Source organism: Pseudorca crassidens, chromosome 15, assembly GCF_039906515.1.
Source record: "Pseudorca crassidens isolate mPseCra1 chromosome 15, mPseCra1.hap1, whole genome shotgun sequence".
NCBI lineage: Eukaryota > Metazoa > Chordata > Mammalia > Artiodactyla > Delphinidae > Pseudorca > Pseudorca crassidens.
In genome coordinates, this window is record NC_090310.1 from 67,202,663 (window position 1) to 67,220,775 (window position 18,113).

At 50.0% G+C, this 18,113-nt stretch overlaps 1 protein-coding gene across 1 annotated transcript; it reads right to left on the bottom strand.

The window, feature by feature from the left end:
* Window positions 1-885: 885 nt before the first annotated feature.
* Window positions 886-9,905, bottom strand: GHRH (growth hormone releasing hormone). Its single transcript, XM_067705181.1, has 5 exons — window positions 9,543-9,905; window positions 5,542-5,642; window positions 5,140-5,244; window positions 2,996-3,115; window positions 886-1,017 (listed from the first exon to the last, which is right to left on the bottom strand). Exons 2-5 carry the CDS (start codon window positions 5,619-5,621, stop codon window positions 1,002-1,004), a joined length of 321 nt encoding a protein of 106 aa, XP_067561282.1. The 5' UTR covers window positions 5,622-5,642; window positions 9,543-9,905; the 3' UTR covers window positions 886-1,001.
* Between the last annotated feature and the right edge of the window lie 8,208 nt (window positions 9,906-18,113).

Consider the following 18,113-nt stretch of genomic DNA (forward strand, 5'->3'; position numbering starts at 1 on the left):
TGGGGCTTACAAATGCGCTCTCAGAACGGAACTCTTTCGTATGCAGGGAACTTACTGTATTTACTTGTTTTTATTATACTTTCCCTTTTTTTTTTAACATCTTTATTGGAGTATAATTGCTTTACAATATTGTGTTAGTTTCTGCTTTATAACAGAGTGAATCAGCTATACATATACATATATTCCCCCTATCCCCTCCCTCTTGCATCTCTTTCCCACCCTCCCTATCCTAACGCTCTAGGTGGTCACAAAACACCAAGCTGATCTCCCTGTGCTATGCGGCTGCTTCCCACTAGCTGTCTATTTTACGTTTGGTAGTGTATATATGTCAGTGCTACTCTCTCACTTCGTCCCAGCTTACCCTTCCCCCTCCCTGTGTTCTACAATATAAGCTCTATGAGGTCAGGGACTTTGTTTGCTCACAACTGTATTCCCAGTGCCTAGAACAGCACTTGGCACATAGTGGGAGCTCTAGAAATATTTGTTGAATGAATCAATGGTATTGCTCATAGGTGAACAAAGTCACCAGTGGATGAAGGATGACTTTCGCCCAGAGTAGACAAATATGGCTAAGAGCCCGGTTCTGGGCTGGACCCCCTGGGTTTGAATCCCAGCTCTCTCCTTGCCAGCGGTGACCATGGCAATTCAGTTCACCCTTCTGTGCCTCAGTTCCTCGTCTGTGAGATGCAAAGGACGCCAATACCTCCCATTAGGCTGTGTGAGGAGCGCATGGGATTCTACACGTGAAGCTGCCCGGCTGACACTGAGTGTCTGGTAAGTGTTAGCTTTTTTTTTTTTAATATCTTGTAATACCACTTTGGGAAATGTAACTGTGTAAAACATGAAAAATTAGGTTGAAGATAAAAGAAAAATGGAAATGCAGACCAGTATGGGGGAATTTTATTGTATTTATAAAGGAAAAGGTAGGTCAGAAATGAAATAGGATTAATCGGATGCCGTTGTGTCTCAGCTGCAGGGAGCAGGAAACATATGCAGAACCTTCATCCTTGGGAATTCCTGTTGCAGAAAGGAAGATAAATCTCAGTCTGGGGGCACTGGAGTAAAGGCAAGACGGGACAGGACAGCCGGAATAAGGGTGATGGAGACTCCGGTGTTAAGACTGACCATCTGGGTCCCAAAAGGACCTCAGTCTTAGCCCCAGTTCTCCCAACCTACTCCCAGTGAGATCCTGGGCAGTCACTTGCCTGTGTAGAAGCTGCTTCTAATCCCCAGACAGGGTTAGATTAGGTTCTTCTTTCCAGCATACACATTCACCACACCCTTTACATCTCTTACCATTTATCACACATTAAATAATCCACCGTACAAGTAATTAATTTCTGTCTGCCTCAGTGTGTTATAAATTCCATGTGAGCAGAGACCATGGCTGTCTCATCCACTGCTGTCCCCCCAGCCCAGAGCCTGGCCATCTTTGGATGATTTTTAAGGGATGGGAAGGTGGATAAATCTGAACTTGTTTCCTTATAGGACTGTTACGTGGACACAAAGTGTGGTTAGTGCAAAAGGATGCCATCTGCCAAATCATTCTACTCTGCACTCTTAGGGTGTAAGAACTCATTCTGCTGTTATGTTTTCTCAGGCCCACTGTGATGTCCTGGTATTTGCAGCAGTTGAGCTGGAGGGGGAACAATGGCTGGAGCAGCCCCCAGGCCCCTTCCTGCTGCTCTATGACTTCGAGCTCTGTGAAGCCTCTGGCTTTTAACCTGCAGGAACAAAGCCTGCATTCTTAGGACTCGGCCCTCCTTAGGGCCATTCTGCCCCACTGGGGCCTGGTGGGAGTCATAAAGCAGGTGAATGATGACCTAATCCCAGCGTGAGAGGCACAGGGGAGGCATTATTCTTAGGGGCATTTTTTAAAAGAATTCTAGCCTTCGGGACCTTGGCGGTGATTGGAGCGAACCCACTCCCTTCACAGAGGAGGGAACTGGGAAGCTGACTTGCTCTGTGCGGAGAGTTGGCAGCAGAACCAGACCTGGGCCTCAGGTGTCCATTCTGCCTCCCAGGCTGGTTCCTGCCCCTCCTGCACTCTTCCTGTCACCCTGCTGCTGCTTGCATCTCCCCAGGACTGTACTTGGTGAGATCTCTGAGCTCTTGGTGTTTAATTAGGCTGGGAAGAAGGTGAGGGGGCGCACGGAGAGCTCTGCTGGGAACTGAATTTGCTTAATAGTTTGGTCCAGAAGTGCCTGGCAGAGTCGTGCTGGGACACGTTTGTGCTCACAGTTCAAAGTCAGGCTCTAAAATATAGCAGTTTCCCCAAACTGTCATTTGGGGAAACTGTCTGCGAAGTGGAGTTCATGTGAAGCGCTCCAGGGAAGAAAGGCAGGTCTTGGGCCTGCCTGGTCCCTGACTTGGGGCCAGATGCTGCCCCTTCTTTGCCTCAGTTTTCCTCCTCTGTAAAATGGGAAAACTCATTCCTGATCTCCCCTGACTCCTACTGGGATTGTGGGGGTCAGGGAGAGGGGAACTGACTGTCACTCCCGTCTCTCCCTCTCACGAGCGCTGCTCACACTTGTCCACCCGAGGGTGTTGGGAGGGGCTGGTCTTCCTTTGGCTTTACAGTTTTATGAACTTGGTAAGGGATCCAGGGCACGCCTCCTACTACATCAGCATCAGAGTCCCCTGGGACCCTTGTTAAGATGATTTAGATTCCTGGATCCTATCCCAGAACTGTTGAGTAACGTTTCTGGACACAGACACCGAGCCTGGCCTCTGACTACACACTGGAGATGCAGCAATGGACAAGACCAGTCTCTGTCGCACATTTTCTCCCCTTCTTCCGGTTCTTGATGTGTGGAAGGAGGGACCCCATTCCCAGTTTGCTTGGTAGAGCCCCACACCTTTGGAGATGAGGAGTTTCTTTCCTTTTCCAGCCCACGCTCTGGGAAAGAAACCTCTGAGGTCCCTAAACACACACACACACACATGCACACATGCACATGCACGCACACACACACACATACACATGTATTCCCACCTGTGCTCCTGCAGCAGGGTCACCAGGATGTTCTCCAATGCCATCTGCTTTTGGTCTGCCCACATGCTGTCCACCTGACGGCCAAGCCGTACCTTTGCTCCTTGCTCCTGGTTTCTCTCTCTATTCGATTAGAAAAAGAGAAAAAACTGAGGTTGCTACTTGAATAGGACGCAGAGAGGCCTGCGAAAGGCCAGGGCAAAGTTAACAGAGCAGGGTGCGTCCCTCTGCCTATTCCAATATCTGGCATAGACTCTTGCACCCAACTGAATTAGACTCAGTGACATTTAAGAAGACAGTATCTATAGGAGTGAAGACAATAGACTATGAAACACATATCTTCCTACAGACGACTTATTAATTACAAAGGAGAAAATGTTAACTTTACAGAGGAGAAACCTGGCAAACATCATGCTAACCAAGTGATCAAAGTTACCATCACCAATGGGACAAATTGACATCACGTGCCTCCTGATAGGATGCACTGAGAAGGACGTAACATCACTTCTTTTGCATAACATGAATGTAATCATGAGAAAGCACCAGGCAAGTCCAATATGAGGGACATTCTATAAAGAACTGGCCTTTACTAATCAAAAATGGCAATGTCACAAAAGACTGAAGAACTGGTCCAGATTGAAAGAAACTAAAGAGACATGACAACTATGATGCCACCTGTGATGCTGGATTGGGTCCTGGATGAGGAACATCTAGTTGGGGACAACTGGTGAAATTTGAATATGGACTCTAAGTGATAATTATACTGTGATTATGTAAGAGAGTGTCCTTTAATTAGATACTAGGAGACACACAGAAGTAGTTAAGGATAAAGGGTCATGATGACTGCAATCCACTCTCAAATGGCTCAGCAAAATAATAATAATATGTATTATTATTTGGGTTTGTGTGTGTATGTCTAGATACAAAGTAAGCAAATATAATAAAAATATTAGGAACTGTTAACTACAGGGAAGGGAATGTGAAAGCCCTTTGTACTATTGCTGCAACTTCTCTGTAAGTTTGGAATTTTTTCAAAATAAAAACTAAAAAGTGGGGCTTCCCAGGTGGCACAGTGGTTAAGAATCCACCTGCCAATGCAGGGAACATGGGTTTGAGTCCTGGTCCGAGAAGATCCCACATGCCGCGGAGCAACTAAGCTCATGCGCCACAGCTACTGAGCCTGCGCTACAGAGCCCGCGAGCCACAACTACTGAAGCCCGCGCACCTAGAGCCCATGCTCTGCAACAAGAGAAGCCACCGCAATGAGAAGCCCATGCACCGCAACGAAGAGTAGCCCCCACTCGTCACAACTAGAGGAAGCCCATGCGCAGCAATGAAGACCCAACACAGCCAAAAATAAATAAATTAATAAAATTTTAAAAAACAAACAAAAAACTAAAAAGTGTTCAGGCTGTAGAGTCAGGCTGTTTGAATGCTAACTCTGCCACTCTTTGGTGTGTGTCCTTTAGAAGCTATTAATGTAGCTTCTGTACGATGGGGGTAAGAGAACCTGCTTTGTAGAGTTGTTGGAAAGAGCACATAAGAAGCTAAGAATAGGGACTTCCCTGGTGGTCCAGTGGTTAAGACTTCACGCTCCTAATGCAGGGGGCCCTGAGTTCGATCCCTGGTCAGGGAACTAGATCCCGCATGCTGCAACTATAAGATCCCACATGCTGCAACTAAAAGATTCCCACATACCGCAACTACGGGTTTTCTTGCCACAGCTAAAGATCTCGTGTGCTGCAACTGAGACCCGGCACAGCCAAATAAATAAATAAATACTAAAAGAAAAATCAAAAGAAACTAAGAATAATGGCTAACACTACCAAGGGCTTACTCTGTGCCCAGCACTGTGCTGGGTGTGTGCAAATGTCCCAGGGTAAAGTCTTTGTTTCTGGCAGAGCCACAGTCAAGTGGTGACTACCACTGGTGTTGTCACTGTTGGAGCCCATCACAGGGACAAGCACATAGTGGGTGCTCAGTGATCATTTATTAGTTAAGCGTAAGCTGAGGTTTGACATTGGAGCCCTTCTGCTATGGCGAGTCCAGAAATGACAGATGCTGTGCAAGGGGAGAGACCAAACTTGGTCCCTCCAAACCGCGATGCACTTGGGGTATGGGAAGAAGTCACGAGAACGTCAGCTCACCCCTGCTGCCTGCTCATGATGTCCTGGAGAAGCTTGCGGGCAGACAGCTGGGCCAGCACCTTCCGGTAGCTGTTGGTGAAGATGGCGTCTGCGTACCTCGGCATCCTAGTGGAAGGAGTCAGAGGTCAAAAGGCAGGGTGGGAGGCCCAGGAGGGCTGTGCTCACGGGGTCTCTATAAGGTCCTTCTGTGGCCTGTCCCCAGAGAGAGCTGGAACCTGGGCTGAGTGACCTCTCTGGGGCTCAGAGTCTGCCTCCCTCCCAGAGATGAGTAGTGGAGGCTGCCCGAGGAGATAGCTGGGGACCAGCTGGTGGCTTGATTCTGCACCCCCTAAGTAGCAACCCTGGCAGGGCTGGCTTTGGGGTGGCAGGAATACAGCAGGCCCTGTTGTCAGGACTGCTTACCTGAGGGGCTGGGAGGGTGGGGAGCCGTGGGAGCCGCTGCTGAGGGTGAGGGTCACGAGGAAGAACACCCAGAGCAGCATCCTTCACCCCTGTGCTGGCACCTGGGGAGTGACAGGAAGAAAAGGTCAGGTGAAGCCATAGCCACTGGGATGTCTTTTGCTGGGTGGACCCAGCCCTGGGCTTGGCTCCATGCAAGTTTGGCCCTTGTCTTTTGGAAGCTGTTGGGTAGGAAAAGGAACCCAGACACACCCGGGTTCAAGTTCTGCCTCTGATAGTCACAAGCTCTGACCTCATTTTTTCCATCTGTAAAATGGGCATGATAAGGCTACTCTGCTGACCTCACAGGGTTGAACATAAAATGAATGATAATGGTGAAACTGCCCCTCCTTGTAAGGCCTTATACATGGGATTCAGGCCTCAGCAAGGAACAGGGGAGGAGCAAGCACCTTCCCCTAGTCACCTAAGTCACCCACCAGCCCAGTGTGGCACTGATGGTATTGAACAGGGCTAACAGCTCAGGCTCTGAGTCAGACAAATCTGAGTTCACATCTGGGCTCTGCCATCAGTAGCTGTGCATCCAGGACTAGTGGCTTCTCCTTTCTGGACCTCAGTTTCTCTATCCATAAAATGGAGTCAATAACTACACCTACTGCATAGGGTCCTTGTGAGTATGAGGTGAGATGAGGCACCTGAAGTGAGCGCTTGGCACGTGGGCAATTCTCCACACACCTCTGCTCCGACGACCTAATGCTCAGGGAGCAGGCTGTCCTGATTTTGTGAGGAGTCGGAGGAAAGGGAGGAAGGCTATACATCTTGCTCCAGATGCTTAGATTTTGCCCTGGAAGAGGCCAGGGAGCTTGGGGAGCCCGTGAGGCAGAATCATCTCATAGATCACGTAATTGTTCTTCATTGGGGCCTGCTGACACCGTGCTCGGCAATTAGGGGAAGAACAGTCTACAGGGAGAGAGCTGCCTCGGCTGGGGCAGTGCCCCTACTGTCAGACCACGGTGTGGAAATGGCTGGCCTCGGAGTGACTCAGCCATCTCAGATTTGGGTCTTCTCATCTCCCAGGGGCACCCTCTCTCAGCAGGATGTGCACTCCATGGGGATACAGACCCCTCCGGAGGCTCAGCCAGCCCCTGGGAGGGCAGGACCCCTCATGTTCCACCATCTCCCCGCATCACTCCATGTCCAGCTGGTCCTGCTGAGGAGGGGTTTCCGGCAGGCAGGGCCAGCCCTGAGGGAATCCACTTCCTTTCCCGGGCTCACTTGCCCTCTCAGGGCATCACCCCTCTTCTCCCAGACACTGGGGTCTTGACTAACCCAGGGATGCCCTGAGACTCCAGGAAGCACCCTGGGGACTGCTCAATGCTGCCCGAGACCCCTGCACCTCCAGGGCTGGAGGGAGCAGCCAGCCAGGCCTCAATCATCAGCCCCTCTTTGACGTGCACCCCTTCATCCTCCCCGTCCAAAGACAATGCTCCAGTTTCAGCGCAAACACTTGCTGCTGGTGAGTGACAGGGAGCTCACTAGCTCTAAGCCAGTCTGTCTTATTTCCAGGCAGCTCTTCCTTTTAGGAAGTTTTTCTCGTTGCACCAAGTCCAAGTCCCCTTATCCTGCAAATACTTGTTAAGCGTTTACTATTCTGCTAAGGATTGGGGCTAGAGAAAAGATGAGACCGCGGTGTCGGCCCCACGGGCTGCCCCTTTGACATCCACCTGCCGTGCCTCCCAGACCTTCTGCGCCTTCATCAACACGACAAGCCCTTTAGGTGCGTTTTGCATCTGACTTAGAACTTGACCCCCCAGACCAAGGATCTTCAGTCTTCTGTCCTCATCACACACTATCACACCTGGCCCCCCTTTCCCGACCTGGTCCACTGCTGGAGTTTCCTAAGTAAGGGGATCTTTGGAGGCAAAGGGGTCTCCTTGACATGACCACTGTTCTTCTGTCTCCCAGCTGCATCCTGGGATTTCTCACGTTCTTTCCTGCTGATCTTGTAATGACCTGAGCACATCCAGGCCCCCAGTCACCTCACTCACCCCTCCGAAGCCCGTGACACCTCACCCCCTCCAGAGCGAAGCCCTAACCCCTGTTTTTGGCCTAAGCTCCACGTCAGCCTCCCCACCCGCTGCCCCTTCTCCCAGGGCTGGCACAAGTGATTCCCAGCCCCTGTGCCCAGCCGGCCCGCACAGCCCACCCTCACACTCGCCCTCGGGAGCAGGTATCACGACCTCCAATTTTACAGCCAAGGAAATGAGCCCAGAGAGGAGAAGGGCCTTTCTCCATGGTCCTCCATCAAATTAGTTTCGGACTGGGCACTTCAGAACGGGCCTCCTGATCCGCACGGCGGCCTCTCAGAAACAAGCCCTTATTCACAAGACTCCCTATTCATGGGGTGCTTCAGAATTCATCACCTGCACATGGGAAACGGTTCTGAGAAGACTGAAAGCTTTTGCTCTTTGTTACTGGGTCTCTGGGGAAGAAACAAGGGGGACAAACAGGAACACCTGCTTGGTTGGCGCGTCCCTGTGCACATCCGATGGTTTTAGGGAGTTGAAAATAACCCGATAGTGGCAGACTTTGGGGGGCAAGTCATAGTAATCCAGTAACCCGTGGTCATGCAGAAGGAGACTGGGCAACCGCATAATCTGGTCAACCAAGAGGCACAAGATTTGCCATAAACCGCTTGCCCCAGGGATGGGTCAAGCCACCACTGTAAACTCTGGGGTATGAGAACCTAATCCATGGAGTGGCAAAATCCCATTAGACAAAGAGGGAAAGCAACAAGAATTATCCAGTTTCTGGTATGATGAGAATAGAGGTTGTGTCACTAGGACCGAAATAGCTGTTGGCAGGCATCTTCCACCTGGCCAGCCTAAGGAGCTAGAATTCACTGAATTAAATCGAGCATGAGTCCGAGAGCACCACTGACACCCCCTTGATGGCTCCGAAGGCATTTTAGGGTTTATCATCTATCATGATGAGTATCAGTTAGCTCTGCGCAGTGCTTACAAACTAATTCTGTGATGAGATATATTTGAGGTCGTCTGGACTCAGGATAAATGGGCATTTGATTTACATCAGTTGACACTTCTTGCCAGACTTCATGCCAGGATTGCTAAAGGAATTCTGCAGATGAACCTTCAGCTAACAGCAGAGGTCAGGTCTCAAGTGCCAAACTAGCAAGGCCATGTTTGAGCTCCTGGAAAAAAATCTTTTACCTTTCTTAAATATTCTGCTGTGTAATTTAAGAACCCCAAAGCATTGGCATCCTGATTCAGTTTATAAACTGTTGCACCGATAGGGTTCCGAGTCGAAGGAGATCTAAGTTTTTCATGAGGAAGCATCTTGAACGGTCATTCAAAAGAGTGACACCCCATCTCCTTCCAGAAAGGGTTTGAGATGGTTTATGGTAAAAGATACAAATACTTCAGGACAATTAAAGCCCGGGTCGAGAGACGAGCGTGGGGGTAATGGAGTGCTCCAAGGGTAGATAATTGTGTCTAAAACCTAGAGTAAGGAGCGCGGCTGCAATTGAGCAAGAAAGCAAAACGTTATCAATTTCCAGGCAATTATGCTGAATCGGTTCTGAGCGATCGGTGCGCGGTATTGATTTGCACAGCCACTTGGTTCCTTTCTGGTCCATGGCAGAATCCCGTGCTTGACAGGAGAATCTAGCCAGGTGATGTCTTGCCCCAGTAGCCCACCTGCACACCCTCGAAGGAGCACTGCACTGAGACCTCATCTGCCCCAGACAGACACCTGGCACGTGTCTGCTGCCACCTCTCCAGGGACTGAGGTCCACGCATTCGAGATAACCTCAAAATGACACCCACCGTCAAAAGCATATTCCAGAGCCCCTAGCGAGGGGCCTAAAATGTACTCACCAGTCCACGGGCAAAGAGGATGGCAGTGGCCTCTTGGATGTGGTGTCTCTGAGTTGCTCTCAACTTTCGCACCCCCATCCAGCCCAGCCCCCGGGGCCGCCCCCCTCTCACCTCCGAGGTGGTGGGTCTCCCTCTGCTCTGAGACGTTGCTCCAGCTCCACGGGCCCCCGCGCTCGGCGTTTGCTCCAGCGGCTGCGTGGCGCTCCCATCATTTATACCTTCATTTTCCCCAGCGTTGTCAGCGTCAGAGAATCAATTACTCACAAGTCCACCAAAGGATCATTTTTAGCATCACACTGACGAACCCTAATAGGGGAAAGAGGTTTTGCCCCTTGCAAATTAAGGCTTGTAATGAACTTTCCCTTTATCTTTGATAGAACAGACAGAGCGGAAAGTTATATTATTCCAAGAGGAACAGAGAGTCTAATACTGCTCCTCTAATAATTGGAGTACTCCTCACAGTGAAACACCAAGGGTTCATTTACTCTCTGAGATAAATGAGCCTTTTTAAAAGTTCATATAACCTTGTTTTGTCCGTGTGCAACTTTATTTCACTTCAGGGCAGTCAACTTTACAGACTAAGTGTTTTGTGTTTTTCTCCCCTTAGTGAGGAGAGTTGTTTGCGATTTCCCTTATCCAATTATCAGGATTTTCCTCTATTTGACTTAACCCACTGTGGTCACAGACTGGTGTAGACAGCTAGCCCGGGGGGCATGCATAGTCGCGTGTCGGAGCAGCCAGACGTAGATAGTTGCCTCAGAGGTGTGTGAAGTGAGAGGGAAGAGATGGAAATCTTGGGACAACGGTGTTTCCAGATTTCTCTAGCCTATAGCTAAAGACTCTTCAAGAACGGCATGAAAGTGCGCGAGGCAGAAGCTCTGGTTTCCCATACGGCTGTTGTCGAGGAGTGGAAATAGCCCTAAGGTAAGAGTCCAGACACCTGCTGTCCCTCCTATGCCTGTCCATCACGACCTCGGTGACCCTCAGCAAGCTACTTCTACCCTCCTTCTACCCTCCCTTCTACCCTTCTAGCCTCAGCTTCTATACCGTCAATTCCCACTTGCACCCCCAGCAAAACAGCAGAGGGCAGTAGCTTTCAAACTTTTAAAAGAGTTTGAAACATGGATTTTCTTCGGAAATCTTCTATGAAAGTGCAGTATATAAAAGAGATTTTTTTTAAACGGGGCTGCTCTGGTCGAAGAATGGAGACTGGAGACTGTCTTTGCCTGCCCCTGGACAACTCTACGGTTCACATTTAGATCCAGTAATGTCTGAAGGAACCTCCTAGCAGTGACATTTGTGATCCAGTTTCTTAGCTTGCACTGAGCCATGTTCTTGACAAACATGGGTTGTTCCCCAGAGAAGCAGGGACTGAGTGTCATGTCGCCCTGAAGGCCTGGACACAAAGTGGTCAGGTCAGGCCAGATCCCCAGGGACTAAGAATAGGCTGACAGGTCACAGCAGCAGGTGGTAGATGGAGGAGTTGGGAGCCCCCAGGGCAATGGGCTCTCATACAGTCAGAAGGTGTGGGGTGATCTCAGCCAGCACAAAGTGGGGACCACAGAGAGCTGGGTGCCCAGAATGGACACAAGGCCAGGGGACAGATATAGGACACACAGAATTGGCTGAAGAAACCATGGGACTCAGAATTCAACCCCAGCTGAAGCTCTGCGCCAGAGATTGAGCTAAAGACTTCATGCTTGATCTCAGTTTCCTAATCTGTAAAGTGGGAGTGAAGCTCATGAGGCTGTTGGGTGAGGATTAAATGTGACAGTGGATAAGGTACAGGCCTGGAATAGAGTAAGTCTCATAAATTAGCTCTTACCACTGCTGTCGTTGTTGTTGTTATAAATGAGGAAACAGGCACAAAGAAGCTGCCCACTTTCCCACAGTCACACAGCTGGGCAGTGGTAGAGCCAGGACTCAAAGATTTCTGACTTGCAAATTCAGTGCTCTACAACAAGGTAATGTTTCATGGTCCACCAATTCTTATTTTCCTACTTTTTTGTTTTTTTAAAGAACTTTAATGGTTTTATTGAAGTACAATTCACACATCATAAAAGTCATCTGTTTGAAGTCTACGGTTCAATGAGTTTTCATAAGTTTATCCAGTTGTGCCACCATCTCCTCAGGCAGGTAGACCTAGAGAGGGACACACTAAGTGTTTAATTGCTCTGAGCCTCAGTTACCACATCTGTACAATGGGCACCATAATACCTGCCTCCCCAGCTTGTTGTGAGGATCGGAAATATGCTTGTAAAGTGTCTGGTACACTTGGCCAGTGTCAGCTGTTACTGTAGTTCTTATGATCAGAGCTGAGCTCTGAAAGCCGGGCAGGGAGAGCTGGGAGCCATCCTGGGTGATGAGCTTAACTTGCTGTAAATTCTTAAACCCATCAAGGAAGAGGCTGAAGGGAGGAAGCCAGGACGAGCCTTGAGACTGAGAGCCCAGCTCCCTCCACCAGTTCCATCCTCATCCTCCGAGAGGGGTGGGAACAGCTCGCTCACCACCCGGCTCTCTTCCCAGGATGGGTTTTCATCCAGCGTTAATTAGCGAGATCGGGCCTGTGTGTAAGGGTTGGGGGCTTGAGCTGTGGAAAGAAAGCGCCCCAGAGAAAGGCTGGCTTTAAAAGGCTCCAAAAGGCTGGGGCAGTGAGGCTCCACTGAGAGACAAGCCGTGCATTTGTGTTGCAAATTTGCAGTGTGCTGGAGCCAGCCATTCAAAGAGGGTGATGCTGAAGGCGAGGGGCTTGGGGGTGGGGAGGACAGAGGAAGTCGACAAAGGGGGCCTGTCCGAGGGCCTCAGACCCTGCTTTGTAAAAGCTGCTTTCACTGCCCTCCCTGGATGATGGCAGCGTTCCCAGCCCGAGGCCACCGTGCAGGGACGGAAGGCCTGGACCCCAGACTCCCAGATTCCCTTGACGCCCCCTGCCCCCCACTCCGCGCCTTCTGGGACTGTTTTTATGGAGTCAGCGGCAGCAGATGGCACAGGAGTGCTCATGAATGCTGTGTCAGAGTGAGGGGCTAGTGGTTGGCCTTGCTGGGTGGCCTCAGGCAACGTGACGCAACTTCCCTGAGCCTCAGTTTCCCCTTCTGTGAAACAGGGCCAGTGGGGTCCTTTCTCCTACTTCACGTCCTACCCAAGCAGAAGGGCCTGTGATTGGAGGGTGATCCAATCACCGTTAGAAGGTCACCTCTTTCTGGAAAAGTCTGCATTTGGGAAGGTCATTAGAAGAGTGCTTTTTAAGAGGTAAAGTCGATTATACTTAGCAAATCAGTTAAGTGACTCTGGGTTGCTCAGAAATGTTACTCGCATGAGTATTTTAAACAGTCACCTTGCTTGGAATCTTGGGGCCTGCCCCAAGTCAGTTATTATGGCTGTTAGTCAGGTTGGTTTTCTGGGTTGGTAGACACAGTGCAGGTGCCAGGCATGAGGCACAGGAAGGCTGTTCCCAGCTGATCCTTCAGGCAAACTCTCCTTGGTGAAGATCTATGTGACCACCCTTCAAAGCACCCTTTGGATCCCGCCTCTGCAAGAAACATTCCCTACTGGTCTTGCCTTGTGATTCATAGATTTTTTATGTGGTAAAGCAACTCCTTCTCTGAGACCCTTGGGATGTCTGGGACCAGATCTGATTCGTATCTGAACCCCCCAAAGCTTTTAATTTCTTCCAGCTTTATTGAGATATAGTTGACATATATAAAACTTTCTAATCAAAGTGCCGTCCCTAGACCAGGGGTATCAGCAGCTTGTTAGAAATGCAGAATCTTAGGCTCCACCCTAGACGACTGAATCAGAGGCCAAATTCCCTTTTGTTCCAGGATTCTAAAGGCATCGGGCACCTAAGATGGTCTCGGAACGCCCTGGGGTTCTCCAACCAGGGAGGAGGGCCATGGCCGCAGGCAACCAGGAGATGTCGCTCTTCCCTAGTCATTGGCCGTGTCGGGCTTTGCGAAGAAAGCCAGAGGCCCCAAAGCCAGGGCTTTGTCCGTTTTGAAAGCCTAGGAGCACCGAGGGGTCCAGGTCAATTACATCCACCAGGCCATCCTCTCCTCAGCCACCCAGGCTCCCCATCTTTCTCTGCCCAGTTCCTGCCCTGGGTTCTCACCTGTGTTTCCAGTTAGGAGAGGCTGTGTGATCCCCAAGCCCAGCCCCTGCCCCAGGATCCCCAGGAGGAAGCCCAAAGGAGAAAACGCAGCCCTTGGAGCCTCCCTAGGGCCTGGCTCATCAGGCAAGAACGTGGCCGGGTGAGGACGAAGACATCTTTTGGGAGGCCCCTTCTCACTTGGAGTCTGAGTTGTTGCATCTCAGTGACAACAGGACTTGCAGACACAGAGAGAGAAAGTCGAGTGTCTATAGGAAAAACCCAAGGCCCGCCTGGCACTCTAGTTTCCAGTTTCCCATCTGAAATCGGTGCCCAGTGCCAGGGGCGGGGTTATGGCTTCACTTCCTCTCTGTGGTTACAGTGCAGTTAAGGGAGCTCCATTAGCCGTGGATGCAGCAAACCTGGCCAAAGAGCCCTTACTCCAGACTGGAAGCAGAATTGCTGGGGTTTCCCTCTGGGGCCATATCCTCCTGGCCTTCCCTCATCCTGCATCATTTTTTCTCTGAACATCCAGGCTACAGAGCAGAAGGAAGATCTGTATCCACACTCAGCATCACCCTTGGAGCTGGAATTCTCCTCTAACCTGGGAATCCATCCCTAACGGATGGCGGAGACTTGGCTTCCTAAGTCCTGTCATTCCAGCCTCTGGGTCAGCCCCACTCAGCGCCACCCAATCGTTTACAGGAATCTAGTTGTCCTGGGTCACAGCAGCATAGGAGTATCATCTCTTGATGCTTACCATGTGCTAGTCATGTAACATACATGATCTTCAATAACCTTAAGGGTTAGGAGCATAAAGTGATCTCATTTTATGGTGGAAGAAGCCATTGGGCTTGGAGCCATTGGGTAAATTGTCCAACCTCACACAGACAGTAAATGGGGAAGCCAGGGCTAGAAGCGGCACCCGTCTCCCTCCAGACAAGCCTTACCGCCCTCGCTCCAGCAGTGCTACCGGCTACCCCAGCCTCAGCATTTTTTTGGGACCATGCTGTGTGGCTTGTGGGAATCTTAGTTCCCCGACCAGGGATCGAACCCGGGTCCTCGGCAGTGAAAGTGCAGAGTCCTAACCACTGGACCTCCAGGGAATTTTCCAGACTCAGCATCTGAAGGCTGATTTCTGCCAGCTCCTCGTGACAGATATCAGATTTCCTTTGAGCAGTATCAGTAGGCTCTCTGTGGACCCTGTGAGGTGGAATGATAAGTGTGATAAGTGAGGATTTCCTATGGCTGATGCCAGGGAAGTTGTGACGGGAGATGGCCCTGTACTTTTCACATGGCACTCATCATGCTGACAGTGACATTTCTGATTAATATCAGAACTTTGGTGATTTCAGCAGTGAACCTGGAACCAAAAGTCCTGGGCTCACATCGGACCCGATTCACACGTCCTTTAGGTTAGAGATGGTCTCAGGCACACACAGGCTTTCCAGAATACTAATCAATGATGAAAATTCATCATTAGTTTATTTACATATTTCATCATTCATTTCAGGCTCTCATTCTTGCCTTTGATAATTCATCCATCAGACATCATTGTAGTAAAACCTTGCCGGGAGCTAAGCATTATGTTTGAGATCCAGGAGCCAAGAAATAGTAAGATACAATTTAAATTAATTAATATTTATCAAGTGCCTGCTGGGTGCCATTCACTGTGTCGGGGGCTCCAGGCATTCTGGGGACTTGCTTTGGTGGAGATTTCATTCTAGCTGGGAAGGCAGGCAGGCAGCAAACACATAATTACATACAGTGTGATACACACGGTCTACAACAGAGGTGTGTGCCTGGTGCTATAGGAGCAGAGTGGGTGGGGAATTCACTCTGCTGGGGAGGAGGAGAGGCTTTGCAGAGGAGATGACATTTAGGCTAGGCCTTGGAGAGACGGGAAGCATCGATACAGCATGAACAGAGGCCTGGAGGCACGATCCAGGCAAGCAGATTGCTGTGGCTAGAGTGGGGATGCTCAGCTTTTGTGTGCTTTGGGCCTAGACCCCCCGATGCAGTCATCTGGGGTAGGGCCCAGGGTTCTGCATTTTCCACCAAGGCCCCAGATGATTATGGTGTAGAGGTGAGAGATGGCAGTCTGAGAAACCCAGGCCTAGTGCTTCCTCTGCAGGGAATGCAGAGGACGATTCTGGAACCATAAGTGGAGGCCAAGCTGTGCAGGGTGTCAAATACCTTGCTAAGGAATTTGGGCCTTTTCTCTTCTCAGCGGAGAGAGCCCATGGGAGGCCTTCAAGCCCAAGAGTGGTGGTTTTGGAAGGAGCATCTTGCCAGCAGCCTGGATGGGGGACTGAAAGCAGAGAGGCCCCGGGGAAGGAGCCCGGGTAGGAAGCTTTTAGAGCTGGCCAGGTCTGCGGGCCTGAGGGCCTGAGCCAAGGCCCACCGAGGAGGTGGGTGGGGCACCTGAGGTAGATTTGAGAGGGCTCTCTGGAAGATGGGACCACGGGCCTGAGGTAGACGGGATGAGGGAGGGGGAGGAGGGGGAGGGGCTGGGGGCCTTGAGGGCTGATCGGATGCTTTGGGGGGCAGATTGGGAGGAAGAGCAATGAGTTCCAATTTACAAATGTTGAGTTTTTCCGGACGCAAGGCGCCTCCAGGAGGAAGTGGGTAACAGGCTCTTGGATCCAGTCTGGAGCTCCATCTGGGCTGGGGGTGCGGGGAGCCAGCACAGAGGAGGCAGTGGGGGTGGTGGGAGGAACCGCTAAGCACCAAGGGGGGGTCCTGGAGAGAAGACACATTTTCAGGGCAGGTGGAGGCAGAATTGGAAAAAGTGGAGGAAAAGAACAAATTAGAAAAGTAGGCTCTTTGTTGTCAATGTATTATCTCCACTTTGCAGATGGAAAAACTAGAACTAAGACAGACACTTAAATGCCTTGTCCTTGGTCCCTGTGCTCATCAGGGTGGGGCTGGGATTTGAATCTAAGCCTCTTTGGCTCCAGCACCTATATATTCTCTTCTCCGCTGCGACCCCAGGAGGCAAATCCCATCCCCAGATATGAGATAAACAGATTCATAGATTGGGGGAGGGGCAGATGCAGCAAAAAACCAACTTGCGAGAGAAAGGCAGTGGAGAACAGTGTATTAAGGGAGCGTGTTTTTCTTGACCTCTCCCCACAAGAGTATTTTGAAGCAAATCCCAGACTTCATATCACGTAATCCATAAATATTTCAGTCTGTATCTCAACAAGATAAGGGCTCTTTCTTTAACAGCGTCACAATACCATTATCACACTTAAAGAAAAATCTAACGGTAATTCCTATTAAGTGAACCTACTGAGGGCAATTTGACAAGACCTCAGAATGTGCTTATCCTGAGCCAGTATTGTCACAAAGCCACGATAAGGAATTTAAATTTTCCCAAGATAATTACAGTGAGGGCTGAACAGGGGATTGGATATGCAGGAGATCTGAGAAGCTTTGGGGGCCCTGGAAAGGAAATGTTATAAAGGAAAAAAAAAAAAAAAGTCTGGAAAGGTTTGCAGAATACAAACGAAAAGAATCTTCTTCCTGACTTCCTTTTCCTCACCCAAGGGCCTGTAGTCTTAAATGTGAAATAGGAACCGGGTCTAAAGTTAAACCAAATGGATAAAAATAACACAACAAGTAGCTGTTAAACGTAAGAAGACAGATTCATTGGGCCGGTTTCCCACCTAGCCTCTCCAGACCGCTCACTTCTTAGATAAGGACTGTCTTGCTGCTGCTGTAAGAACGTTAGCTTCCTGGGAGGTCATGTATATTGTTTATTACCTGGTGCATTAACTGGACTCTGCCTTTCCACTGAGCTTCAGGAAACCTGGTTTATAGGCCCAGCTCCTCTACAAACTTGCTCTGTAACCTTGGCCAAGTTACTTCACCTCTCTGAGCTGATGTGCATCATGAGAGCGTTAGACCCCAGGATCTCAAAATTGCCTTTTAAGTTCTTAATTCTGTGATTCAATGAACAACTAATAAATGGCGCTCATCCCCTGGAGTTTAGAAAGTGTTACCAGGGTTTGGTTCCATGTTACCTCACGTCTGCAAAATGCTTGGCTAACCTAGATGAAGGATGCCATGGAGACACCACGCTTTTATCATACAGGTTCGTGCTCCAGAATCACCTGGGGCTGCACTTGGCTGCAAGGAGGAAATCCAAAAGGCAGCTCCATATGAGCTCTCAGGAAACCAGCGGTGGATGGAGACCAGACAGAAACTGCACAGAGCCATCCACAGATGGAGCTGGTTGCCTGAGACCCAGGAAGCAAATTGTAGAAATAAGTTTAAATGACAGCCCAGTGGGTTTTTTTATGGCAGGTAAAGGGGTTGATGGATGGCAACCAGGGATTTGGGGCTGAGATGGAGCTAAAGGGAAGGGGCCAGTGAGAAGCTGTCAGCTCACATTGCCATATGTTGCTGGGATTCTGGACCTTGGCCTGGGGAGCTGCATTCAAGCAGAATCTTAAGACCTGGGGTCAGAGGGGAGCCAAAGGAAGATACATGAGAACGTGAGCCGGAAAGGGTAGGGGAGAAACAAAACAGACCTCATCCTGGGCCCGAATAGCAGCCCTTTCCAGAAACCCTGCCCCCGACCCAGCTCCTTG

Excerpts from the sequence above, each read along its gene's own strand:
- GHRH (XM_067705181.1), bottom strand. The coding sequence starts at position 5,621 with ATGCTGCTCTGGGTGTTCTTCCTCGTGACCCTCACCCTCAGCAGCGGC. Across the intron at positions 5,245-5,541 it reads CCACCCTCCCAGCCCCTCAG|GATGCCGAGGTACGCAGACG; the intron begins GTAAGCAGTCCT and ends TCCTTCCACTAG. Across the intron at positions 3,116-5,139 it reads ATCATGAGCAGGCAGCAGGG|AGAGAGAAACCAGGAGCAAG; the intron begins GTGAGCTGACGT and ends CTAATCGAATAG.